General features: G+C 48.0%; 2 protein-coding genes across 2 annotated transcripts in view; one reads left to right on the top strand and one right to left on the bottom strand.

Moving 5' to 3' along the window:
* The window catches only part of LOC144158848 (uncharacterized), a gene marked incomplete in the record, with an annotated part of 176820 nt that extends 162876 nt beyond the window's left edge, over positions 1-13944 (bottom strand). Inside the window, 1 exon segment of the mRNA XM_077690016.1 lies at positions 13818-13944. Within this exon segment, the coding sequence (XP_077546142.1) occupies positions 13818-13831 (14 nt within the window).
* A 3133-nt stretch (positions 13945-17077) lies between these two features.
* Sloth2 (ubiquinol-cytochrome c reductase complex assembly factor 6 sloth 2) overlaps positions 17078-27586 on the top strand; it is a 26136-nt gene continuing 15627 nt past the window's right edge. Inside the window, exons 1-2 of the mRNA XM_077690017.1 lie at positions 17078-17128; positions 22940-23030. The gene's annotated coding sequence lies outside the window, so the exon portion shown is untranslated. The remainder of the gene's footprint in view (positions 17129-22939; positions 23031-27586) is intronic.

Raw genomic sequence — 27586 nt, forward strand, 5'->3', positions numbered from 1 at the left:
TTTCTGCCCCAGTATCGCGACACAAGGAAGAAATCGAGAAGCTCGCTCTGGGAATTCGAAAACTTTAGGGGGGCGAGGAACCAACAATTTATGCTCTGCAGGGCTGAAATTTTACCTGTGAGTGCGCTTTAAGTAGTTTTAGGTATTTCGCGAAGGCCTTTTTAAAAATCTTTCTGTGCAGCACTAGTATAACCGCTAGTATTGCGAAACAAATCAGAAATCAAGGGCCCCTTATGGAAAACTTTAGGTGTGTGAGGAACCGGTAATTAATGCTTTACACTGCTCTAATTTTCGCCGCGGGTGCGCTTGAAGTAATTCTAGGTATTTCAAGAAGGCTTTTTGAAAAACCTGCTTCCGTTCGAGAGCTACGATTTTTTTTTGCTCCCTCCCATTCAGTTACGCTCGCCGTCGACGGCTGCCGCCGAGGAGGGCGCTAGGCGTCTTCGGAGGCGCGTGTCCCCGAAAGTTGGGGATGATGGAAGAGAAAGAAAGAAAGGAGGAAGAAGAGAAAAGAAGGAGAAGAAAGAAGGTGCATGAAACATTAAAAATCTTCCGCTGTTAACAAGCGGAGCTAGCCTTTCAAGGTGTACCGGCAATTGCTTAAAAAATTATACGAGGCAAATCAGAAAGCTCCACCTAGGCGTGTGTCCTCCAAAAACCGCTGGGCTATAAGGGGTGCAATATCCAGCGCTCGGGAAGAAATATGACGTCCTCCAAAGAAGCACGCGGTCCGGTATTTTTTTTTTTTAAAGCGAAGCTTTAATGATCTCACTGATGACGTCTGTAACGCCAATACGCCTTGCAGGAAAGCCAACTTTTCCTGTCGATGATGATGGATCATCGTGGGTGAAGTGAAAGAAAAAAATGCTTCCTGTGGCGGGAATCGAACCTGGGTCCCTCGCGTTATGAAGCTGGCGTCTATCCCGCTGCTCCATTTCGACACTTTTTTCTTTCTTTATTGCCGGTCTTCGACAGTGCAACACAACATAAAGGTACTACAGAAAACACACAATCTACAAAAAGGCCGCCATGCCATGATGGACTGGCGTTGTCATTTAAAATTCCCTAAGCATGGCGAGGGGTTCCACCCTTGGCAACCACTCAGGAACCGAAAACTTCGCTCTCTGAATTTCAATGAACTTGGAAACAGTTTCGCGGAAATATTGTCGCGTCGGCCGCGCGTCTACATCACAGTTGAGCCATGCCATGCGCGACCGCCAAATACTGTGCAGGCCCAACAACATGACGAGATCGTACGGCACCCCATCCTCTCTCTCCATACATAAAAACCGTATTCCATGTGGGTTCAGTGGAAAGTCCTTTCGCAGTGTCCTTTGGAGGACATCCCATAGAAACACTGCTGCCCAACAATGGAGAAAGACATGCTCCACCGTTTCCGGTTGTTTGCAAATAGAGCAGTTAGTTCCCCATGGCATAGAAATCCCCTTACCCTCCATCCATGTTGCAACTGAAAGCGTACCCGTGTGTAGTTTAAAGAAGAAAGACTTCGCTCCTGGTGATACTTCCATTCGTACACCCCAAACCAAAACGTTAGGCCTACGGAGTGCACACCCGAGAGCAATTGCTGTGGGTATTCCAGAAACCCAGTGGCTAGAGTGCCGTCCGACGGCACTCTAGCTGATCGCTGCAGGCATGGCTACAGTGCCGTCCGACATTAGCATATTTAAGACTAAGCTAGCACCAGCCGAGGCGTCTGTCGTTGTAGTGTAAAGGATCCGTCTTAGCTTCTTGATCCCAAGGACGGTGGTTCGAGACGGGCTTGTGCCTCAATTTTTTTTTTTTTCATATTTACCTTCAACAATAATTCCCATGGTTTAGGTTAGGTAATGTTATGCTATGTTTGGGTTAAGTTGGCTAGCTTTGCGTTATCTAGAGCGATGTGGCGGCAGCCACTGAAATTTTGTTAAAAAACGCCGGTGGACGTCGATATAGTGGAGTGCTTATAATACCGTCGGACGGCACTCTAGACACGGCCTTCCAGAAAAGTGGTGCGCACCTATACAACTAAAGTTCCCATCACGAGGAAGCGTCGCGTTCAACCGTCGTCGTCGTTAGACGGAGGGGTGCACGGTTTTATTTTCTTTCACACCACCCACGATCATTCATCATCATCGTCAGAGAATGTTGTTGGCTTTTCTGCAGGGCATATCGGCGCACAACACCAGTGAGCACACAAAGCTTCGCTTCAAAACACACCGCACCGTCACATGATCTGGGAAGTCCGTGAAAAAATGCAGACTACTTTATTGTCTACCTCTATCGTATACTAGAATCTTTACCAACCCCATTTAGGGTACGCAGCACCTATTTGCTTAGGTCATTAAGCCATGGAGTTGTATAACGCAAAGACAATGGCTTCTGAAGAAGCCCATCCCCAGGGGGCGCGTGCTACATGAATCGCGACACTGTGTCCGGAAAACAGCAGCGCCCCGAGGCTGCAGTCCTGGGCTCGCACACGACTCCCCCCTGCAGCTGTTTTCAGCGCGCGCCAGGACCCCTATCTATCAACACGCTGTCAGGGAATGTGACGCTCAATAGCAATGATCGCACGACGTCTATTTTCCAAAGCGATAAATACGTCGGGACAGGCAACGCCAGCCCTCACTTATACAAAAAAACACGCGAAGAGAAAAAATACCAGCAGCCTGGTTGACAAGAGCCGATTTATGGCACTGAATTATCAGCGCGAGGATGAAATAAAACGAGGAAAAAAAATTAACCCATCGAAGCATTAGTATCGGTCGTGGAAGACGTGCGAATTTGCTTAAACTATCCATTCACGTCTTTTAAAGGTTACTTCAGGCCGACAACATGCATACACTACCTTTATGTTTTAGTCATTACGAGCCGATAATTCATTGCACCTTCAATAAAAGAGGCAGCGTTTCTTTTTCTGTTTTTACTCTACGAGTAAACGTCGCTTATAAAATGCACATCTTTGCGATTATATCCCTGTCTATCTTGTATCCTACGTCCCCCCCTCTCAGCTTACAACGGAGAATTTTTTTTTTAATGTTAGAAATTATAAGGTGAATGGTCTTCGAATGCAAGCAATGCTCTCGTAATAAGGCATCACAGGTTCGAAAGAAAAAAAAAAAGGGGTGGGGGCGCTTAAAATCAAGAAAATGCGATATACATTAGATAGGATGCACAATTTGTGTATTGTGCGTGGGCAGGGTTTACCATAAGAAAGAAAGAAAGAAAGAAAGAAAGAGAGAAAGAAAGAAAGAGAACCCCCTCTACCGCCGCGGTGGCCCAGTGGCTAAGGCGTTGCGCTGCTGAGCACGAGGTCGCGGGTTCGATTCCCGGCCGCGGCGGCCGCTTTTCTGATGGAGGCGAAAAGCAAAAACGCCCGTGTGTAAGAGATTTCGGCGCACGATAAAGATCCCCAGGTGGTCAAAATTAATCCGGAGCCCTCCACTACGGCGCGCCTCATCGCCTGCGTTGCGTCGGCGCGTTAAACCCCACAATCAAGATAAAGAAAGAAAGAAAGAAAGAAAGAAAGAAAGAAAGAGAGGAACGAAGAAAATTCAGTGCCCTTTCCCTATAAGAAGGACGACCAGCGAAGTTCGGCGCAGTCCAAGGAGTGGACGAAAAAAAAAAAAAACACGCTTGTTTGTAATTGGCAGGTGAGCATACTTCCTAGCTATCTAGCCGAATGAAACTGGGAAAGACCCGAGTTTTATTCTAGCGGACAAACATCGGGCGGTGCATTTATATCCCGTAGAAGCCCGCGTATTAGCAGCAGACGGAATTCTGTAACGTCTGAAACTTCACAAGCAAAGGAAACTCGGCGTCATCTTTGAGTGCGTCTTCGAAAATGCGGTTTTCTTGGGGTAAATACACAGACGTACTAAGCAATGTCCTCAGTTTATTTTAACAGAAGGCATAGCGAGGTTCTTGACTCTAACGATGTCCTAAGTAATACACTCAATTTATTTCATCAGAAGGTATAACGAGGTTCTTAATTCTAACAAGCTAAAATCGGTGTTAGTTTCAAGCTGGTAAACGGGCGGACACCCGGGGCTCTCTAGCAAATACTCTCCTAAATTTGGCGTTCGTTTGGAAATGAATCAGTAATGATGAGTCAATGGCATTGATAACCTCCAGGAAATAAAACATTTTATTCACAAAAAGCTGGTCATCGATTCTTTACAAATCCTTGTTTGAATTCGTTACCTGCATGCGCAATATGTCGGTCTCCATTCGAGACATGTCCGATCGTTGAACGCATCTCATTTGGGAGAAAGTTCTCTCGAGATCACAACAAGGCACAACAACGTCACTGCAGCATCTGCCGGCCTGGGGTAGTCATGCCAATACTCGGTGAGTTCGACAGCTGTGTTTGTGGGGCTTGCTTTCCGCAAGTGCCGGTTAAGAACAGCGCACGACTGTCCAGATCGCTACTTAGAAAAGGTCCATTCGAGGATGAATCGGAATTGACCCGAACCTCCTGAAACATGCTCGGGGTGTAAAAGTAGGGTAGAATAGGGGTTTACCCGAAAACGAATAACCGTAAGTATACAGATATCCGGTGGAATTCTGTAACGTATAAAACTTCACTAAAAACTAACCAATTATGATTAGTAAATAAAAGACAGCGAAAAGATAGAATCGACTTATAGCGGCCAATTTCTCGGTATGTTTCTTTTTCTTCAAAATACCTACATTATTGAGCATTTTATACTAGCTTGGAGACGAAAATTTTGAATTCTATACGCGGCTCTGTCGATGGACGTAGGTTTTTATGAAACCTAGCCATACACCGCTTCGCTTCAAAACAAACGCTTAGGTGATCTTCACCAATCCAATTCCGCGATTCACTATTTGTGACGTCACAAGAGCGGGAAAGAATGCGGGCAGCGATACCTGCATTCACACTTTTCCCATTCTCAGCGTTATAAGGCACAGCGGCTGCGATGAACGGCATACCTATCTATCGCCATACTGGCCAACGTCCTTCCCTGTTTTGGTATTTCTTTAGGACAACCTAACGAACTTTTTAAAGAGTGAATCTATAGATGATATTTTACCAATTTCAAAATTGTAGACCGTCAGAAAGGACGCGGAATGCGACACCTACCATCCAACTTTTATCGGGGGCGGAAGGTTTCGCGAAACTTAAAATGAAAACGCGCCAAATTACAAAAACATGTTCGAAGAGCGCAGCAGTGAATCGCCAACCTAAATTTTTCGTAAATTTCATTCCAGTAAAAAACTCTTCTTCTCTTCAACGAATTTTTATAAAGTACTGTTTTTTTCTTTCACTTTCCCCGACTTTCTAACTAAAAATTTTTTAGTAGATTTACTCGTGAGAACATCGTTACATTAACTGCGAGGCGGTCAACATCGCCGCAATTGAGTACTAATTACTATGTTACTGCTTAACCTCTTACTTCGAAAGGTGAAGCATCTTGTAAACACACAAAGCGAGAAAGAGAGAGAGAGATACGCGCAGTGTTTTTTCAAACAATTTCTATAAACGTTTTTTTATTTTATTTTTGCTTTCCCTTTACCGTTATCTGACCCCCCCCCCCCCGCGCTGTTGCACGGAGTTATTAAAAATTAAACTGAAATATATATATCGCCGCTGTCGAACTAGCGGGCCATCCCCTTCCTAGGTTGAATGGAATTCTTCGGCGTGTTTCGCCTGACGTGACGCGCTCCGGCGGGGAATATATATACTCGCCTCAGAACGCAAGAGCAAGAAAATAAAAGCGCAAGAAGTGCGTCACTGAACGCCGAGCAGACCCCCCTCCCCTGGTGTCGCCAGTACTAATAGGAGGATATTGTTTTCCCGTTGACAGAAAGAAAAGTGGCGAGCATGCGCGAAAGGCAAGGCATTGAGCTCGGGGCAGACGACAATAATATTCAGACTATTAAATTGCGTTCGCAGCTACGGTTACGTTACTCTCTCACCCCGGCTCAAGCCTGCCGACACACGGTCGACTGTCGATTATTCGAAGCTGAATAATTAGAATTTTCCATTAGCTGGAAGTTATGTGCTGGTACCGGCAATTTTACATGCAATTCAATGAACGAAATCTCTCGAAAATTCGAAGCTAAAACCTATTACATCGGTTATTTGGAAGTTATTTTGAGTAAGGAGCACCGGGGTGACCGTCATTTCGCGATAAAATCCAGAATTTCAAACACCAAAACAGCAACTTCGCTTCCTTAGAGAATTGTCGTATAGCTAGGCAGAACTCCTTGCAGTTCGAATGGCATTTTGTTATCTCGAAGGACATTAGACTTAAATGTCCTTTTAAACGCTCGTGTAGCATGGGTATAAGAAACATACACGGTGAGCTTTACCCCGGTATACCGAATCCTTCTTCCACCCGAGCCTCCAGTCTAGGAGATCCTTGGAAGCGGTTTTAGAGAGTAAGAAGCATTGCGCTATCCTCCTCCACCCATCGGAGTGGAGGAAACACGCGGAGTGGAGGCTGGCCATTAGTGAACCCCGTGACAGACGTTCGGGGCCAGATTTAGTGGACCCCACCCCACACCGCACATAATTGAGCTGCCACTTCTTATGTGAGATGTATCACACTACATCTGCTGCAGAAGGCGTTATGCAAGCTAGATACAAAGCGCGCACAGCCGGAACTTGCGACGACGCCGGAATATTCGCCTCGGCGTTGCACTGACGCCTGCTGTTCGTGCTACATGGACTTTTAGCCTTGCCGTGACTTATGCAACCTGCCCCTACTGCCCTGCTTCCGCAGCGGAAGCAACATTGGACCACCTCTTCGCGACATATCCAGGACTCCAACCAGCCCGAACACGGCACATGGTATAGCCCCGGGACATCGCCCAGGCCGTCCGCCCGATATTCATCGGTGGACGCACGGAACTCTTTACAAGCAGCTGTTGGACTTCCTTGCTGAGGCTGGCCTATACAGCATTCTGTAGTGCATGAAGCCGGTTGCCCGCCGCCACTCTCCCTTTTTTTAACCTTCCATTCCTAAGCTGCACTGTGGCAAAATAGAAAAAAAAAAAAAAAAAAAGAACGTTAATCAAACGCGGCGATGGGCTGCGCCCCGCGCCCCAAAGTGACGTCAAAGATACCGAACCACCTATAATTACAAGCAGAACGCGTGGAAACAATCTCACCGAGTATTTTCACAATAAACAAAAAATCGGAGGAATTGGCGATAAATTACAATTGCTAAAGGTGGGTGGCGTTGAACTCAGGCCGTTAGCGTCACAACCCAAGGCTCCACCAATAGACAACGGGGGGTCGACCAGTGGGCACCAGTTGCTCGAGAGAATATAAGGGACAAAATTTGTCTGAGCCCGCCGCTGGAGCAGCACAATTTTTTTTTTTAAAAAGCAGTGCACAGAAATACACCTCCTTTTATGGTGCCGTGACACACAGAATCACTCTGATATAAAGGGGATATCATTATCTATCAATCAATCAATTCCGGGCTTGTACCTTGCAAAGGGACGGAATGTCGCTAAATATAGGTGACTGATCTGCCATCTCTGACTGCCCAGAAGGCACCTCCGTATGTTTTCCTTTTTTGTCGCCCATAATTCCCATTCCAAAGAGTCCTGCACTTCCCACATTCTATTGAAAACTACTTCCAACTGAGAGAGAGAGAGAGAGAGAGAGAGAGAGAGAGAGAGAGAGAGAGAGAGAGAGAGAGAGAGAGAGAGAGAGAGAGAGAGAGAGAGAGAGAGAGAGAGCTCTTTATCAGAGAAGAAAGCCGAGAGGTGTGACAGAATCTCAACACCGACATGCCACTCAGCTGTTCACTCGGTGGTCAAATCGAAATGGCCGAACTGCACCGCGATGCCACGTATAGTTTAGGCCCCTTCCGTTGGTCAAGCTTGCACAACGCTGGCGCCTCGCACTAGTTTACACACACCGAACAGGACAGAAGTTTACGGGAAGCGTGACCGATGAACAACAATGACAAAAACAACCACGAAAATTCCGCGCCTCACGGAAACCTGGGCACGGGCTGTGAGAACGAGGACGGCTCTTGCCGGACCGACGAATCGTACGTGCGAAATGCGTGCTGGGATAGTCGGTAGCGAAGTCATTGCTATCACTGGGGAACAAGTTAATAACTGCAATAGCTCATGCACGGTATCGCTCCGCCTAAGCGACGGACCCGGATGTCAATGGGCGCGTGCGTTTTGAAAGGAGATGGTTATGAATGCGCGATATCGTCTGCCTTTTCTCGCGTAGGTTGTTTGTCGTCGCTGCAGTCGTTTATAAGCATATTAAGTCTGAAAAATCACAGAAACGGCTCGTGCCACGTTCAAAATACTCCCAGTAACGCACTACTTGCGCCGCGCGGAGGTGACGCACATTCGTCTGCGGTGATGAGGCACAGCGGCAACTTCAGCCGCCGTTATTAAGTTGTACCTGAGTATATGTCCACCACCTTTCGGTTCTTTTCAGCATGCCTTATACACGTTATCACGAATCAGCGCGCCACTGTGCAGCGGGCTTCGGTGCAGCACTTTTGTGCTTTGTGGTGGAGCCTCCACTACGTGCGCCTTTCGAGTGGGCACCTCTGTGTCGGTGACCCCGGCTTGCAGCGACAGCCAACGTATTCCAACGAGCCGCAACATGCCTGGGAAAGGCCAGATCGCTGGCGCCTCACTGTCGGCGTGATTGAAACCTCGGCGGCCGCGAACGCGACGTGTCGATCCACGTCCGAAGGACGCGGAAGCCGCAACGGAGAACCCCTCGCTCAGACTCAGCGTGCGCCGCTACTACCGACCCCTCACAAATCCGGAAAGAGCGTTGTGTGTGTCTGTACTATGTCGCGCCGTATGCAAAAACCGGAGGGAAGGCTTGTTTGACCGTTAGCGCTTTGGGTATAAATACAAGCCCCAAGCGCCGGAGTTCATTCCTGTTGGAGCAGCGAACCAATGCTGTCACTCTGCTCGAGTTCTGCACTGTAATCTCGCCCGCCAGGGTCTTGTCTTGCTTCGGCTCATCTCTCGCCATGCAGTAAACCAGTTAAGTTCAACTTCAGCTTCTTGTCGCCATCTTCAAAGCAGCAACGTTTTGAGGCCGCAATCGCACACCACGCTACCACTTGCATGACGGAGGCGACGGAGCTCGGCTCGGGAACGCCTGCCCGAAAGCAACAACTGGTGTCAGCGGTCGGACCGCAATTTCGCAACAACGTTATTGGCAAATTACCTCACGCTTTCATGTCCCCAACTCTTTCTACCTTGTCTTCAAGCTGAAAAGAAGTTTGCTACCCCCCTCCGCCTCAGTTATTCGTGAGAGGGGAGTTTAAACGGGCCGCGAAGTTAGAATACAACTTTGTTCAATTTCAAAGAACTAGCCTTTGATAACTCAGTGAGCTACATTACTGTCACGAAGGACGTTCTTTAAACCAAGGCAAAAAAAAATATTGAAAAACTTTCATTTTTTCGAGCTACAGTGACGTGTTACGGGCAGGGCTGACGTAATAGAGGCCAGCACTGCAAACGTAGTTTTCACTGTGTTGACTACACATTCGAATTCAAGTTGACACACACCACCAGACGCAACTAGAACGCCGCCGCCAATCGCCCGAACAAAATTATGTGACGTCATAGACACGTCAACGGAAAGTGGCTGGGGTGAGGTCTCGCTTATTCGTGTGAAGTTTGCGATAAAAGCAGTACCATTGTTATCGGGACAAGGCAGTCTTTCTGACGAACCAGACCTGTTTTTTTTTGTGTGTGTGTTTAAACGTGCAGGGCGAAATTCCAGCTCCCGTCTGCTAGAACCTGGTAAATTTCAAACGAAAGTCGACCTTAAACGCTTCGGCCCCAGTTACGCCGAAACACAACTCTGACTCCGCTCCCAACCATCCAACACCGCCGTCGCCCGCGACGGCAAGTGCAACAAACGTTCCAGAATCCAACCACTGAGCAATCGGCCGGTTCGACTTTTTTTTCACTTACGCTAAGCGCGCCCCCCTCGCCGTCACTTTCACTCAACTCAACCGGCGTGTTACGATATGCCTTCGCACGCCGGCGTCGTTCGCCAATCCACCCGGAACAACAAAACCAAAACAAAGAACTGTCAAAAGGCATAAGCCGGGCTCCGCACCGCAAGATAACGTCGCATGACTGCAACAAGCATGGCGATTTTTTTTTTTTTCCTCCGTTTCCCACTCTTTCGTTCCTTCCAGCAGACACGCTGTTTACCTAAGAAGGAACGACATGCCTAATGGTCGGAGAGGCGGTACGGCTTTTATCGATCGCGGGCCTCGACAGAGCGCGAGCTCGTTCGTGAAACAGCAAGGAGAATTGTTACGCGAAATCAATACAACACAGCGCGAACCTGCCAGCCCCCTCCCCCTCCGCGTTTCTACGGCCGCGGCGACTCCTTAAGGCCGATCCACACGGCGGACCAAAACGATTATTTGGACCGCGGTCCGCGCATCACGTGACAGGACGTCACCAGTTCGCGCGGGCCGCCGTTGGTCCGGGCAGGACCGCGGCCCTCGCGGGCCAAATATTCGCCGAGGGTTTACCGTCCGCGGTCTCGACGGCGGACCGCGACATCAATCAGCGTGGTCTGACAGCTCCCGCGCCGCGTGGGCGGAGCCGGGTCCAGTTGCGCCAATAGAGAATGGCGCAGGCAGCGCGGCTGTTTCGAAGCGCTCGAAGGAGCCTGTCAATCACCCCCGCTGGGATAGGCGGCGGGCTAGGCTGACAATCGCGACGCATACTTCATCCGCGCTTTTACTAGCGAGTCCTACGACTCTTACTAGTGCAATGCTAGCCGTCATTATCACTTTGTTTCACGCATGTGGACCTCAATTTGCGGGAAGCGTTCGGTTCCAGCGAGCGGTGTGACGAGCCGTATGCAGCCCGCATCACCCCGCCGTCGCCGCTCGTAGTGTCGCCTTCGTGCGAACGACGCCGGCGGCTGCGTGAGCGCGCCCGCCCGGCTGGCACGCGGGTGGCTGTTACTGTGGGGATGAAACGTTTCGTGCAGGCTTGTGCGTTACAACATGTTGTCGCGGCCAAACGGCGCCTGTGTTCAACCTTCCAGCTTGCGTGTTCAGACGGTCGGCCATCCCCGGTCCGCTCAGCCGGCCCGCCGTGTGGATGCGCTCTGCTCTGGATTCCGCACGCCACAACTTGGTTCCGCAGTCCCAGCTCTTTTCGACACATCCACTTTTTAACCCAGCACGACCTTTTCGGCGCAAGGTAGTCTTCTTCATCAACGTACAAAGCTAACGCCATAGCGGCCAAACGACGCTTGCGCTCTGTTTACATTTCGACTGCTCCAAAATGCGCGCGGAACCGCGAAACCAAGCGCAAAATACACATAAAACATGTACGGAGCGGGCGCGAGCCGTTCGTATGGGTTCGCGAGTTCGTCTGGTTGGAAGCACTGTGGTGGAGAGTGTTTCTGGGTTGGACCGCTCTGTCGTCTGCTACGGCGGTCCGCCGTGTGGATGCTCTCGGCGCTGCATCGGACCGCGGCGGGCCGTGACGCGGCATCACGTGACCGATCGGACCGCGGACTCGGTCCGTCGTGTGGATCGGCCTTTACCCTCAAACCCCTCTCTCCCCTCCCCGCCGCGCCGACGATAGGCAGAGAGAGAACCAGTCGAATTCTTCTCCCTTTGTTGAAAGATGAAAATTAAGCGAGCTTTGAGCAAGGTACTACACGGGGCGGCGCTGTCTTCTCCCTCTATTCTGCTGCTCCGAGCGGGGGTGCTTCTCTAATGACTGTATCATGCAGGGTTTTATGCCCAGGAAGCAACACTCGGGACACGACGATATCGAGGGCTTGCATTTCGTTTTGTTGACGGATCACACCGGACAACGGATTGCACGCTGGCACAAACATTGGCACTCAAAGCTGTGCTTATGAGACCTCCACTCGTTGTTTCAAGCGGCCGATAAGCACCACCGAACAATATTCGTAAACATATGGCACGGTTGGACGATTTGTTCAACAGCGAACATAACGTTGCCGTCGTGCGAGTTAAAATTACACCATTCATGCCCATTTTCAAGTATTTCGGATCCCTGCGAGCAGTCCAGTATATTCAACGCTAGTAGACCGAACCGTCTCCTTTATACAAGATTTTCAAGACTGCAGCAACCCCGGCAGCCTCGCCTTTTTTTTTTTTTAAATACATTACAATCCAGCCTTAGAAAGAACGTTTCAACTAGACCGCACATTCATGCGGTTGTTGCCACCTGTCTACAATGAAAACGCGTCACGACACGAACGACGGGCGTTGCGCAAGCGATGAGACAAGCCTGCCGTGAACAGAATCGAGAAACGTTGAAATTTTTCCCGCCACCGACGGTTCGCTTCATTTGTTCCCCGTTGTTGTGAAACAATGTATGCTGAAACACAAACCACACTCTATTTCAACCCGCACAAAACTCGCTTGCTCCGTGCGCACACGACGAATAACAATGCTTCGTCGCTAAATCTTCCATTCACTACACGGAATTGAATGTTACCAATGCGTACAAACTATACAAACACACACACAGGTCAAATTCCTGCGATGGGAACTGATAATCGCGCCGACAGAGGTGTCGCAAAGCAGGGGTGGATTGAAATGACGGGAAGGATTCAACAGGTCCTCAGGTGAGCTCAGCAAAGATTCGACTCAATTCACATGCAAAACGAACAGAACATTGAGGTTGCAAGTTGAGTTCGCGTGGAAAACATGTGATACTGACTCTCTGAGGTTGACTAGGACATTGTTTTTGTTTTTTTTCTTTTTATGATAACCCCTCGCGACTTCAACGCGGCAAAACGTTCCCGTCATTACCCGCGAAACCGCGTTGGCTCGCGACTATTCTGTTTCCGTAATGGATCGGTTTCTGCTCTTTTCATCCTTTCTTCTCTTTCTGTCAGAGGAGCGCATTATAGGCGGCCTTCCGGACAAGAGCCAACAACGTCTAGGGCGGCGCGCCAGCCATACAAAAAACACAATGGCCATTCGAGAAAATGGAACGGGCCCGAGTGAAATGCAAACGCCACGTCTCGGGGCGCGTTTCGACTCCGTTTCTCGTTTCTTTTCTACATTTTTGTTCTTGTTTTTTCTTCGCCGAACTTCCGGACGAACTCATTCGACTCGAAACTGCATCGTAGCACCCGAGACCGATCGCGATTGGGTTCACGTTCTTTTGCGCAACCAGTCGAGTTCGTACGACAAGCCCCGGACAGCGCAGCAATGTAAACAGTCCGCGGGCACTCGTGAAACAAGACTTCGCCCCCTACTCGCGGACCAAGCGCACATGAACCGAAAGAATGAAGAATAAATTAGAAAGACAGCGCGTACACAACGCTGGAAGTTCGGGAAAAGACATTCCTAGAACCTTGCGAAAGCCGACTGACTTGAGACAGGTGCCGCAGCGGGCAAAGCGGCAGGCTCGCCGCATTTACAATAACCCCGGCGCAAGGCGAACAAATCATTGCGACACACATAAGCCCGTAGCGAAGCGGGCTGACTGCCTGTCCGAGTTACACGAACGAGCGCTTTTTGCCCGCCGGTACGGCGTTCGGAGTTCGCGCTGCGTTGACGGCACCGCCGCGACTCTAAAACCGAGAGGCCGTCAGCTCGCGCGGTGCGAGCTCCCGGAGCCGTGCAGCGAGCCGATGAACGACGACGACGACGAATGCTAGCGAAATGCTTGCCGCGACGACGGTCGGAGCGCCGATCTCGCGTTCGTTTCGAGGCATCGGCACGATCGCGGCTCGGACTTCGTCGAACGGGGGTCCGGCCTGGGCATGCGAGAGCTTTGCAAAAAGAAGAGGAAAAGAGCGTTCGCTCAGGGGTACTCACCTGCACCAGGCCATTTTAAGCGTTTTCCTGGTATTAACAACAAATTTAATCACTCTTTAAATGGGTCTTTTCACAAATGTCCGACACATGGCGCCCCCTACGGAAACTAGCGGACCGACGATCGCGCCGCCTGCTGCGGAGAGTAGCAAGTTTCAAAACAACAGGGTTGCTGGCTTTTCTTTTGGCCAATGCTACGTTTAGAGCCACTTAGAAATGCAGTATTCCGAATGTTCTTATCAACGTTAACAAAGCCAATGAAGCCCTTTTTGATCTCTAGTTGAACTCATAAAGGCTGTTTCACACAATGGAAATTATAATACATCGCTGCCACTTCTTAAACTCGCTTTTATTTCGCACACGCCTGTACGTCGCAAAAAAAATTTTCACGCTAAAAACAACGCGCAAATATAAATTTTATTTTGAATACAGCAATCGTGTACTTTACTTCTGCTTGAAGCAGTGCTTGAAAACGAAACTTGTCTTTCTTTTTCATCGCCTTGTCTTTTTTTTTTTTTTTGCTAAACTATGGTCTGATTGGCTTTCAGTGACTCTCACAAAAGCTGACAGCCAATGAGAAAGGGTGTTTCCAGCGCTATTTTTGAATGGCAGCGCCAAGGCAAAGAGAAACTTCAACGGTCAGGCTGAGGGTAGGGTTCATGACGATTTTATGAACAATTTTAGTTGGCCTAATACTACGAAAGGGAGAATAGCAATCTCTCCTGCTGCGAAGGAGACCCGTAACCATTGGGAACAGGCAGCGACAACGTGGCGGCCTAGCTGGCGCCATCCAGGGACAAGTGAGTGAAACAGTAAACGAACTCCAAGCATGGCGCCGTCCACGCTGCGTTTGTGATTCCGTGCGGCGTAACCTTGGCGTGATGCGGACAATCCGATTATGAGTTGGTTTTAGTCTCTCCTCACTCGTTGTTACATCTGTGAGTAGACGTGACCTACCGCTGTCAATTATTGCGGGGTAAAGTTCCAGCGGTGCGCATTTTTGGCTAAGTATGTTCGTCGTTGAATGTCATGGTCCAAAGGCACTCGCTGAGCAGCACAACCAACGTCAATTTCGTGGATGGTATTCGGAAGAGAAACAAAATTAATTCTTTTGTTGTGAGCGGCAGTGGTGTTGCATGAAGGGCGTAATCGTGATTCCACTGCTACATAAGTAGTGGTATTATACCGTAGGCGGACGGATATCAGACGCGCACCACGATATTACGGGCAGCATATAGTGGTAACATATCGCAAAAGTAACCCCGAATTTCTTTCTAAAGTATAATTTATTTTCTCTCTGCATGTTTCAATGTCTCCTATCCCGACTAGGGAACAAGACCGCTGCGATCGCCATAATGAGCAGTCATCGGCATGACCACATTAATTTTGCGTACCCATTTTATTGTGTGCGGCGGAGCAAACCTGAAAAAGCCAATCAAGTGTTCATACTTTCGCTATATAGTGATTGCGGGAACTGTAGTTGACTGTAGGTGCAAACATCAGTAAGTTGCTACGAAGGCCACGTTTGGGGCAAAGTGGTAAAACCAAGGCGTGTGTAGGCTTCCCGCACGTAATTTCACTGATTTCATGCAGCTCTTGCAGTGCATAGCATAAAAACCGTGTCTGTGTCGGAATGATTGGTCAAACCACGTTTATGAAGCCTAGGGTGCAGGAACTGTTCTGGCTCCTCCGCGTGGTCTTAATTTATCCGCATTGGAAAGTGACATCCTTTTAATGGCGTGGTGGGCGGTGGGGATAATACTTTGGCGTGGAATGACCCTATATTGAGTGCCTGTTGGGCGTCGTAGTTTGGGACAAAAAAACTGGTGCTGTGGATTTACGAATATGTGTTCCATGTAGTATTTATGTAGGGGCGAGTGTAATTAAGGCCTGCGTAGCAGGGTATCGCTTGTTCGTTGCTCTCTTGGAAGCTGCAAGGCGTGCTGAACAGTGCACAGCGCGCAGAAAACAAAATAACAAAAATATTTGATGGCCGTGTCGTCTGCTTCCTGCTGTATCGTCCACTTTTCTCATTGGCTGGCACTGTCGCATCCTCTCGTCTCATTGGCTGGTGCTAGGTGCAACCTCACCACGGTTTCATGCAGTTTGTGAAATGAGTTTACTTATTTATTTCTTCTTAAACCAAGGCCTCGTAAGAAGCGCTATGGAGAGGAGGGGTATGTGAAAAAAGGAACGCAAAGAAATAGGGTAAAAAAGCAGTGCAAATAAGCCTAAAGGCCCGTTCACACTTGTGACAAAAGCGAGCGAAAGCGACGGAAGTGATGAAAAATTTCTGTCGCTTTCGTCGCACGGCGAGAGCGATCGGTCTCGACCAATTTTCCCCGCCGTCGTCGCTTTTGAAGCGGGAGCAGGAGGCGAGACTTCCTGACGTCATATCCTGCCAAAGCACCCAGATGCTGTGTCTCCACAAGTGGCGAACCTCCCGTGAAGTCGCAGTCCGAGCGCAAGACAATAACAAGAAAAGCAAGAAGTCATCGTCGCCGTCGCTCAATGTCGCATGCAAGTGTGAACAGCAAGGGTGGCGATCGCTGTAGCTTTTGTTGCTTCGTCGCGTTGCTTCGTCGCTGGTGTGAACGGGCCTTAAGTCCTCCCGGCGCTCTCATAAGGTTACAAAAAATTCATCACACCTAAAAAATTATGCTATGGCTGATGGGTGAATGTGTTAGATCATTCTTCTAACTTAAGAAAGATGAGTGTGTGTGGTAGTGATCACCTATCGTAATTACTATTGTGGCATCTCAATGTTCTACAGTGAAAGCTCTACTTGGATACATCTTAGATACACATCATCGCAAGCGAACCATGGGATTATGCGAAGGTTGAGCATGTGCTTCGCCGGACATTGGTATCTCCGTCTTCCAACTGATGGAATGCCGTCTGGGCTCTCTGTGTGTGCCTTTCAACGCAAGAAAAAGGATGAATCCAATCATCTAATAGGTATAGCTAGACGGCACGCTGTGAAATCTCAAGAAACGGCGTACTTTCACGAAACACTGCGTGCGTATTCTTAGCTTCAACTCGTTTAAACTAGGTATGGAAGCAGGTTGCATCACTTCCTAAAATTATCTCGCACGTATGCAATGACGCATTCGCTTTGCCAGTGTTAGACCTGAGACATTTTTTTGTTTATTTCGCAGGAATGAAGCGCTGGGGTTTGATATCACGGCTGGTACAGAGCTGGCCTGGAAGGGAGACCTTTGGACCTTACCGCTTCATGCCGTTTTTCTTCTTGGCTGGGGCAGTGCTCGAGTTTGCTATGATCAGGTGGACTCCTGGTGGGAACACAAACTTCTGTGAGCCATTGCTTTTCATTTATAATATCGTGTAATTGTCACGTCTCAACAGTGGCGTGGTCTCTTATGTCATTGGAGGGTTTTTAGCTGCAGTTGTCAGTTGTATACCAGCCAACATCATAAGGTGGGAGTTCCCATTGAATGTTGTCAGAAGGCATCTTCTAAGCGTCCGAGAGGTTTTTCAACTTTAAATTTAAACTTTCTTTTTTTTTCTAGCATTCATTTTCCTGCCTCTTTGGAGCTGTGTTAGTGCATATTCTTCATGTGTTTAACTTTTTTCTCTCCTAGAAGTGGCAGCGACTACTGGTGCAGCATGTCTAAAACCCTAAAGTTGCGCTTGGCAGTTTTTTTGATGCACATTTTAGGAAGTTGGCTCTTGCAAGTGCAGTAAGGGAAAATACTATATCACTCAAAGAAACAATTGCGTCTTCTCTTAAGATGGCTCTCATTCAGTAAACTAGAATCTCCAAGCAGAGTTCACCACCGTTTTTGGAACGTATGTCTTGTTACGCAAGTTCCTGGAGTGCTGGGTGCAGCTGTGCATTTCAGATGGGAAGGCATTTTCGTGTTCCCATTTTCAGTAACCTTGTATAGCAGCTAATGCAGGTGGGCTGTCAAAAATTCAAAACACAGCGAGATTTGCGGTATCGTGGGAGCTACACCGAGTGTCCGGCGTGCTGCATTGACGGAATAAAAGAAGCGCGTTCACTCATTTGGACTGTCGAGGCAGATTAAACCACATTTTATGTTTCATCTGGGCGAAGCCTAGTTGCAAGGGTAAAATTTGCATCCTTTGGAGTAGTAACTGTGAAATAAAACAAAATGTTACAGAAGGGAGGTTATGTCTCATACATTATGAGGCATGCTACGAAAGTCTTGGTCTTCAATCCGGGGCATTACTTGTAGAGACTGTATGCACTACCAGGAAATCAGTCGAGAACCTAAAGCTTAACAGTGTTGCTCAAATAAATATTCCATGGTGCATCTTCCACAGAAATGATAGCTCCATTCAATTCAGAAGCGGTGCACGGCAATGGTGCATAGAAATTTCTGGGGTGGTGGTGCAGTGCTCCGGCCTGTTTCCACGGTGCCGTGCACCATGGCTGCACCGTCAGCAGCGCCCCTGCGTGTTTACAATCGAGTGAGGTATAGGCATAGCCGTCTGCTAATCATCCTCACCTGTTGTCCTCTACAGCTGGATGTTTACGGCCATCTGGGTTGTGCCATACGCATCAGCGGCGACACGAAATTTGTCCCGTGTATCTTCGAGCTCAACGTACATTTTCACGCGGTCGCCGCAACTGCTGGTAGCCGCCTGCCAACCCGCAATGCCCCAACTACGGCGCATGCTCATGGCATCAAATTGCTGCACCTCCACCTCACTGCACTCCACTCAAACGTCACAGGATTGTAGCAACGCCATGGTTTTCCACTTTCTTCGTCGCGATATTGGGGCCTGATAGACATTGTGCTTACGTTTGGCTTTTGCGGCCAGATTGTCGGCGGCGGTCTCCTCCCACCGTGTTTGCACCCATTGCCACCTATTTTTTTCTATTAGCGTCCTCGAACAGCACGCAGCAAAGTTGCCCCCGAAACTGGTGCTGTGCACAGTGCTCCACGACAGGGCGCACCAGCACGGAGAATTGATCGAGGGCAAACTGAGTGGCTCTACACTAGCTCCATCTTTTGGACTATGAGAGGAACTCATGAAAGCTTTGACAAGTTTCAGTAAAGCAGCCCAATAAGACACAGTGCTCTACAAATTGATGTTTATTGGAAGCCACCACACAACCTATGTCCCTCACACATGCACAACAATGTCCTACTAAACAGCCACCGACAAGCTGCTGCTCGTCTTCTGAAAGCCATAACAACGTGTGCCTGCAGACCCTCAGCTACGGCAAAATATGTAGGTCCTTCATGGTCTGGGCACTCCAGCGACAGTGCGTGATACCTCATTTGAACAAAACGAATGCAAAGCTCCAATATTTACTCCTACTGGCTGGCCATGCAGCCTTGTTTGCAGTGAGGGAAATTCCTACATGGCACATAATGTTTGTTTTCTCACGTGCATTCTCTGGCTGGTATTAGCACCCGTTCTGAGCTTGTTGTATTGCTATCTGATGAATACGCAAGGAACTTTTCCTTGTCAGCAGCAATATACAGCCGTTCCGCCTTCACACAACTGCCTCGACATGCCGTTGCTGCAACTGGCTGCAGCAGACAGCAAAGGAAGCCACCTTCCTCCATTGTTTGCGATGCATCTTGGGATTGCGCCCCAACACTTCGTCGGATCTCTGTTTGCGACAGGGCAACCGAAAATTGCCCCGCAACGGTGCGCCCCGGTTTATCAAGGACAGATGGTGCGCACTGGCGTGGTTTATCAAGGATTAAAAGGCACACTGGTGCGCCCTGGTGCGCACCGGTGCAGTTAATCGAGGATGCTATTTATGAGTACGCTTCGATATGCGATACACAGTGTGATAAAACCAGCTTACAAGGGCCGAGTTCACACAAATCTCCTTAAAGTTGGCTTCTCTTCTAAACACATATGCATTGCTGGGAAGACATTTTCTTGGGAGGCAATGTGCGCCATGTCATATACAAATAGGAAGCATCGGAGGTGAATAGAACGTGTGGTGAGGTGAAGACGGGCAGTGGGGGCGGCGGCTTTGCGTGGTCTGCGCATCCAAAAACACACGAGTGTTAGCCTGTAAGAGCTCTACTGTAAAAGTTACCTATTGAAGACTTTAATCCTTTGACAATCAACCCATACGGGTTACCACGAGGATACCATTGGGAAAGTGCCCAAAAATCCCTGAATCGCCATGACCCCTAATCATTTTTTCACCCTAATTGTGTGCTACAGCGGCTTACAGTTTGCGTTCAAGTTGGCTGCATACTCTATAGTCTGTGAACAAAGCAAAGCTTTCTGCATTAAAATAAATGCACGGCTAATTTTTTTATTTCTCGCTGCACGTGCAGCAAATTACCCTATTTGGCTGCAAGCAATTTAGCATGAAATGAAGGAACTTGTTGCTTTGTATAATTGAGGCAAAAGGAACAAAATAGTGAAGAAAAATTGTGAAGAGTATAACAACTGGGTAATGTCGTGTTTGCCGTACTGGGTAGAGAAAGAGAGAGAGGGAGACTAAAGGTTATTGAGTTTCAAGTGAAACTCTTTCCACTTTTCGCATGAGCCAACCCACATCTTTATAGTGTAAATGAAGAACTTGAACTTGATGCTTAGTCATCGGCAATGATCTGTTTGGTTCTGGCAGCATCCTCAGCCAGCTGGACGGCCCTGAGTTGGGTCTTCGGGGCGTGAGCTGAGTTGCATGGTCTCCCACTGCTCACTGTTAGTGATTGCGAGGCAATTCGTCACTGCTTGCGGATATTGCCATAACCTGTGTGCGAAGTCCACATGTTCTGACACCTGTGACACTCAGGTGAAGTAGCGCCCTTGGTAGCAATAGCCATACACTAGTGGGCTTGGATACGAGTGGGTCTGTAGGAGTCGCCAGGCGATTGAATGTCTGGGAATGGATGTGCAGTGGGTAGTGGGGCCAGTTTAAAGGGGCCGTGCAGAAAAAACAGAAGTTTGGTTTATTTGAAAGATTGCGTCGTCAGAATCGTACTGACACCACTTTTAACTCACACTTCGCTCAATTAAGCTATATAATTAGGATAAAATGGAATGGCCATGCGACCCACTAGCTCATTTCCCGCAACAGAACCTATGATGTCATAGTGACAGCTCTGTGATTGGTTGAGGCCGGCAAAAGCAAACACAAAGTAGGCAGGGATTATAAGCTTGCTGAACGAGCTATTTGTGCTTAAACAATGTATATTCATTTTACAGCAGCAAGAATGGTGGAGTAAACAGTGGCAGTAGTAAAAGTACACGTAAACATAGAAGTACCAATGTGTACTGCTGTTGGTACTGCACGCACTATGCTTGTTTTAGCTGCACAGCACTGCGGCGCCTTGGGGTTGTCTCAGATGACACTGGCTGATTGACATAAGTGATGGTGTCTTACGTGACCGTATTTGTTGAACGAACACCATGTTTCACGAAAGGATTTCTTTCTACCGTAACAAAAACAAGCCAGGTGCAAATACGGTCAAAAGCAAAGCAAAGGCAGAAAACGGCCCGGCGCAGTATGGTTGCACCATCTAGGTTGGCTAACGGTAAACAAGGCTCCCCAGAAGTTTGTGATGTCATTGCAGATGTCCTGAAAACACGCAATTTGGCGGGAGAATCAAAATTTTGAACTAAATTGATTAATTTCTCAGAGAACAGAGCATTTTTTGCTGCTGGACAAGCGCTGGGGGCACTATAATACACAAAATCTTTCAAATAAAAGAAACTTGTATTTTATCTGCATGGCCCCTTTAAGCGATGATGTCTTGTAATGTCACTGTATGACACTAAACTAGTCTGTCCTTGCCCGACACAAGGACAGAGACAATGGTCGGTAAAGCCTTGAGCGACTTCATGCGCAGGCTCATTCTCTACCAGGCCGGGGTGGGCGGGGGTCCAAATTAAGTTGATCTTTCCCATCCGATTTTCGGGGTGGATGCCAGAAATTAGGATTGCAGATACGTCCCTGCATATTTGTCACCATTAGAAATTTAGGATTGCTGACTTGGAGTTGCTAACGATTGTCTTGATTTTTGTGGAAGCAACCATGGCTAGTGCGATGGCTGCCTCTTCTCGAACCAGCGAGTCTCTCAAGCTGATCAGGCAGGAGGCGATGGAATTACCCTGATTGTTAACAACCACTATGGCCATTGCTGCGCGACCTGCGTAATCGGCCGCGTTTCCGGCTTTCGTGTAGCGTTTCTGCAGTGCATGGGTTTTGGCCTCTCACCGCTCCTTGTTATGTATAGGATGCAGGTTATGCAAAAGCGGAGACATGTAAAGGTTTTCTTTTACGTTGACAGAATCGCAAAACAGGTGGGCGCACTATGGGGGTGAGCCGTACCGAGCGAATCGAGTTGCCCTAGCTGTTGAGCCTCGATGAGCTCATTCAAGCTGTTTGAACCAGGACCTCAAACTGCTTGGTGGACGTGCTTATTGGGAGACCGATGGCCTGCTTGTTGGCTCTGCGGAGGAGAGTATCTATTTTAAATACTTCCACCCGCTGTTGTTGGAGGTATGGAGTAAAGTACATCACCTAGCTTGCTACAAAGGCCTGTACGATGTGAACGAGGTTAGATTCCTCTATTCCATGGTTGCAGCCAGCTATCCTGGCTGGTGCACACACACTTTTTTCAAGCGCTGTCACAGTTTCGCAATTCTGTCCATTCGCTTGTATTCGAAGTCCCAAAGCACGAATACTCGAACGATAGGAATGCGGTGTGAACCGGCAGCAAAAAGTTGCACTGAAGGGGGAGTGGAAGTGGATTTTCTCTCCCTACCGGTGCGATGGTGGAGAAGAAGTTCTGATTTTTCGGGTAGGCAGCTGAGGCAATGGGGTGCAACAAATCATTCGACTGTGTTGATGGAGTGTTGGAGAGTGTCCTGAATGTGACCATCACTACCGCCGCAAACCCAGAGTGTTACATCCTCTGCGCTGAGGCTATGCTAAAGCTTTTCCATGCTGTTTCTTAAAAAAAAAAGTCAAGATAGAACGCATTTTTTTTTGTGCGAAGCAGGGGTTTGGGAATCACATTGCATGTGGTTGGCCGAAACTTGCATAATAATAGTTCCGTATTCGTATTCGGGCCTCTTGGCTGAAAGCTGTGCAGGTTCTTTCTTTTTCTTGTTGTTGTTTTGTTTGTTCTCACAATCCTTAAATTTTTCAGATAAGACATACAAGCGGAGGCAAGCCAAGAACATTGTCTCTGCTGAGTTGGCTCGTCCAGTTGAGTCTAGCTGATCTGCTTTGTAATTCAGGTGAGTTTATTCATCATTGAGAGCCTCTGCTTCGATACTTTTAAAGGGACACTGAAGTGAATTTGTAAAGCTCCCGTTTTTGCTTGCACTGCGTAGACTGCCTCAAATTAGCACACTTTTCATCGTTTATCCGGTTGACAAATCGGTAATTATTTTACAAAGCGCGAAAGAAGAAAAACTACCATGCGCGGTTTGCGGCGGCCGCACCAACTAAGGCTGTGACGTTGAGAGGAGGGGCGCCGTGATTGGACGATGCCCAAGGTTAGCAATCACACAAGTTTCGGTTTCGGTTTCGGTTCTGTAAAACATAACCAATGGCTTTGTTGGATGGGCATTCTCAATATCTCAGTAATCATCGTACCGCGCTTCTGCCATGTTGTCGGCTGTAAAATGCACAAGATAAGCCTCCCAGGACGGCTTGTAGTCGTAGCATTCACTAGCCGAGACCTACGCAGTGCATGAACGCCCTCCGCGTACCCGCAGACGCCCAAATGTCATGCGCTTTTCCCCCATATTTGGAGCTTGCCTCCCTCATGCCTGTATCGTAAAAAGCGTGTTCGCACCAGGCCAAGGGTCTGTTCATTCTGGCCTGTGCCCACTGCCTGCAAGCAGTCGGAGCTTATGGCAACAGCACGCCAACGAGAACTCGCTAGAGCGCCAGTGCCAGCCTGCGCGCGTTTTGTGAACTAGTTCGTGTAGCCATGAACGTTGCGGCCCCAAAAAAGGTGAACTCAATATAGAAAACATCGGCGGAAAACAAAAAAGTTAACTTACAAAAAAAACAAGCACGTACATGCGGGGATTCGAACTCGTGACTCGAAAAACATTCAGGGTGAATTCCTACCGCCCCAGACTGCTAGGCTACGGAGCGGGACGCGACAGCCTTGCTAATATAGGGTATATATTGTACAACCGGTTTACACTTTTATTTAGTTTTGGCATTTCAAGCCGCTTAGGTGACTATTTGTTGTACTGCGATCGTGCAGTAAGCGTCGCCCGAGTTTCCACAGTAGCTCACGTCTAGCAATTGCATTTCGTAGACGGAAAAGCGTTCGCAGATGCGTAGTCGTGCTGCTGACCGCTGTGCTTGTTCGCCCAGCGTAAAAAAGTGCTTCCCGCGCCCTAGTTTTACGCTGTACGGTAAAAATATCAGTTGATTTTATTTGCTTAGTACCTATATTGACTTCGCTGACTCTTCTCCCGCCTTCAAGAGGCCTTATATTTTCCTACTGGCGTACCAGTCAGCGAAGCGTCGCATGTGCAGCGCTTGTGTGAAGCGACCTTGACTTGGAGCTAGATACAGTGTACAAACAAACCAAGTAAAGAAAGGCACATTCTTCCATTCACAAACGTGTCCTGGCTTCGTTTCAACTAAGCGGACGAATTGCGACCAAGCAATTTTTTTTTAACCTCCTTGATTGCGACGACCCGCAGGCGGCCGGCGGACGAAACGCTGGGCCGACTGACTCTGTCGGCCGGGGAGCCGTGCAGTAGCGCAGCCGTGGCGCAGCCAATTGCCAGCTCATCCCCTCCTGACGTCACACGAAAACGCCACAGAAAATGGGCGAGCGTAAAGAGAGGAGGACAGCGTTTTCGAATTAGTTTTTCTACTAAATAAAATCGCGTAAACGCGCCTAGAGTGGTCGAAACATGGCCTGGGGACTCCGGACTACAATTTGCGCTAGTAATCCCGCAATGTTTACATATCACTTCAGTGTCCCTTTAAGAAAAATGGGTTGGTAGGTTGTGTTATGGGAGCAATTTCTGAACTAAATTGCCAAATAAAAAAAAAGAAAGAAAATGCACTCAATTTAATTATCATATCGCTCTATCTGTAGAAACGGTAGTATAGGTATATGTAGATGCGCTATCAAGGTCGCAATTCTTACGAGGCACATGAAAAGGTCTACCGCCCCATTTAGTGAAGCGAAAACAGATATAAACAAGACTACAGGAAAAGTATTCCAATGACCTATTCTATTCCCAACATGGCTACTTTACCTATTCTTACTGCTCCTTGTGCTGACATGTCATTTGATAGGTTTGTTGGGCTGCTGTTATCGTCACTGCCCTGCCGTTGTTACTGCCTGTATTACTGCGAAGAAAAATTTGGCATTTGGAAATGCAGCCATACGGCTACTAAAGAAATCTACCCAGCTTTCTCAGAAACGTTCCAATTGAAGAAAAATTTGTCCTGAACCAGGACACCCTGGTGTAAATTTTCGTTTGCAGAAACTTACTGCACCTTGGGGAATTCCCCTAAATGAGGTCGATTAATGCCTACATTTCTGCGCACCGCTAATGCGCTGTGATTGAGTGATACCACTCCGGATTCAGTCATTGTGCTTCCAGGCACGTTCCTGTAAAGTATTTTCGTTTTCTGAACTTCTGAGTGGCGGTCATTAGGCAGGCCATCGTGTGGCATGGGTACACATTTAAAGGTGCCATGAAGAGAAAATACAACTTTTTTTATTTTTTTTAAAAGAACTACCCTTTGGTAACCCACTCAGAGCCATTCCAGCCACGGTACACATTTTTGAAACGCGAGAAATACCGTACTTACCCGATTCTAATGCGCACTTTTTTCCCAGAAAAATAGGTCAAAAAAGCACTTGCGCGTTAGAATCGGATACGAAACTGAAACTGCCCAAACAGTGGAAATTTCTTCCCACCCATCGCCATCACCAAAGCTTTTAGCAACAATTTTTCGGACGCAGGAAGCATAGGTGCCTAGGCTTTTCTATCGGCGGTCACACAAATTGTCAAATCGTTCCACTTGCGCGCTTGATAACAGCAATGGCAGCAGCGGCTCTCTCGCGTTCAAAACGAGCGGTCGGCTGAAGCGTGCGCCTCTGGAGAAGCTCGCGGGATGGGCGTGCGAGGGAATGGGCCACGATCCCATCAACCATGGTTGAACGTTCGTTCAGCAGTGTGGCATTGCGAACGCGCTTGACGGCACCGAGGACGGGATGTTGTGGTCAGCGGAGAGCGACAAGGAGTGAGATGAGTGAGATTATTTCGGGAAATAAATCGCCCATTTCTCTCGCATTCGTTTTTCTTGCTCACAAAGTTCCGTGCGTGTTACAATCGGAGGTGCAAGTTTTTTCGTTTTTTTTGCCAGGAAAATTGGGGGCGCGTTAGAATCGGGTAATTACGATATAAAGAAAGTTTCAAATTTGATGTTACAGTGATGTATTATGAGCAGAAGTGATTTATTATGGGTAGGGTTGTTCATTTTAGGGTTAAACCCGATTTTACTCGATTCTTACATCCTGAACATGTTTCAGGAGGATCGGGTTAAACCTGATTTCTCTTCGAATGGACCTTCTCAAATCAGCGATCTGCACAACCGTACGCTGGCGGTCTGCCGTTCTCTACCAGTACTTGCTGGAAGCAAGCCCCAAAAACACAGCTGTCGAACTCATTGAGTATTGGCATGACTGTACGGCTCGCTAACCCAGCCTGGCAGATGCTGCACTGACATTGTTGTACCTCCCTAACGGATGCTGTGATGTCGAGAGAACTTTCTCCCAACTGAGATACGTTCAACGATCGGACATGTCTCAAATGAAGACAGACATGTTGCGCAAGCAGATGATAATGTTTGTAAACAAGGAGGATAGAAAAATCACGACCGGCCTTTTGTGAATAAAATGTTTTATTTCTTAAAAGTTATCAATTTTCCTTATTGTCATCGTTACTGATTCATTTCCAAAACAAATGCCAAATTTTGGAGAGCCTTTTCTAGAAAACCCGGATGTCCCCCCCGATTATACGAGCTTGAAATAAACACCAATTTTAGCGCGTTAGAGTTAAGAAGATTGGGATACCATCTAAAATAAGCTGTGTGCATTACTTAGTACTTCTGTAGATTTAACCCGAAAAAACCCGAATGTCGGAATGATTCGGCAAAAAAAAAAAAGGAACCCTGATTTCTCCCCGTTTATCACTTAGAGAAATAGCACCCAATTTTTACCCCCGGATTTAAAAACATAAAACCCGAAAATGAACAACCCTAATTATGGGCCAATGCTAAAAACGTAGTTATCAGGGTGTTTACTGCTTGTTAGCATTCAAGTGCTGTGATCAAATAAAATTAGGGGTGCCACTACAATCACCCCGTCATGTTTCTTGGCGACAGCTTAAGTTGGTGGCCGCCAAATCACGAGCAAGATTCTATGACGTCATAAAGTGCGTTTACGTGGATGCGACAGCAGCGTATCGCATTGGATTTGTCGCATTACCGTACCGCATCGCATCGCATGTAAGCAGGACAATTCGCTTGAAGATGCGTTGCATCCGATAGGCTAAACCAGGGTAGATCGAGAACTCAAATGCGACTTCCCGAACGCATGTAGCGGCAGTTGCGTCGCATTTCTCAGCTTGGCTCGGGCGTCGGGAACTTTAGGCTTAGCATCGTGGCGGATATTTGATCGCCGCTGCCTGTACAACTGCGGATGACGATCCTTAACACTAGTTTTCGCCACATTACCATCCCCCTTCTCGTATGTGAAAATTTCTTTCCGCGATAATTGCCGTTTGAGCGATCGGTGATT

Source organism: Haemaphysalis longicornis, unplaced genomic scaffold (genome assembly GCF_048455015.1).
Source record: "Haemaphysalis longicornis isolate Haplotype H1 unplaced genomic scaffold, Haemaphysalis longicornis Haplotype H1 scaffold_10, whole genome shotgun sequence".
NCBI lineage: Eukaryota > Metazoa > Arthropoda > Arachnida > Ixodida > Ixodidae > Haemaphysalis > Haemaphysalis longicornis.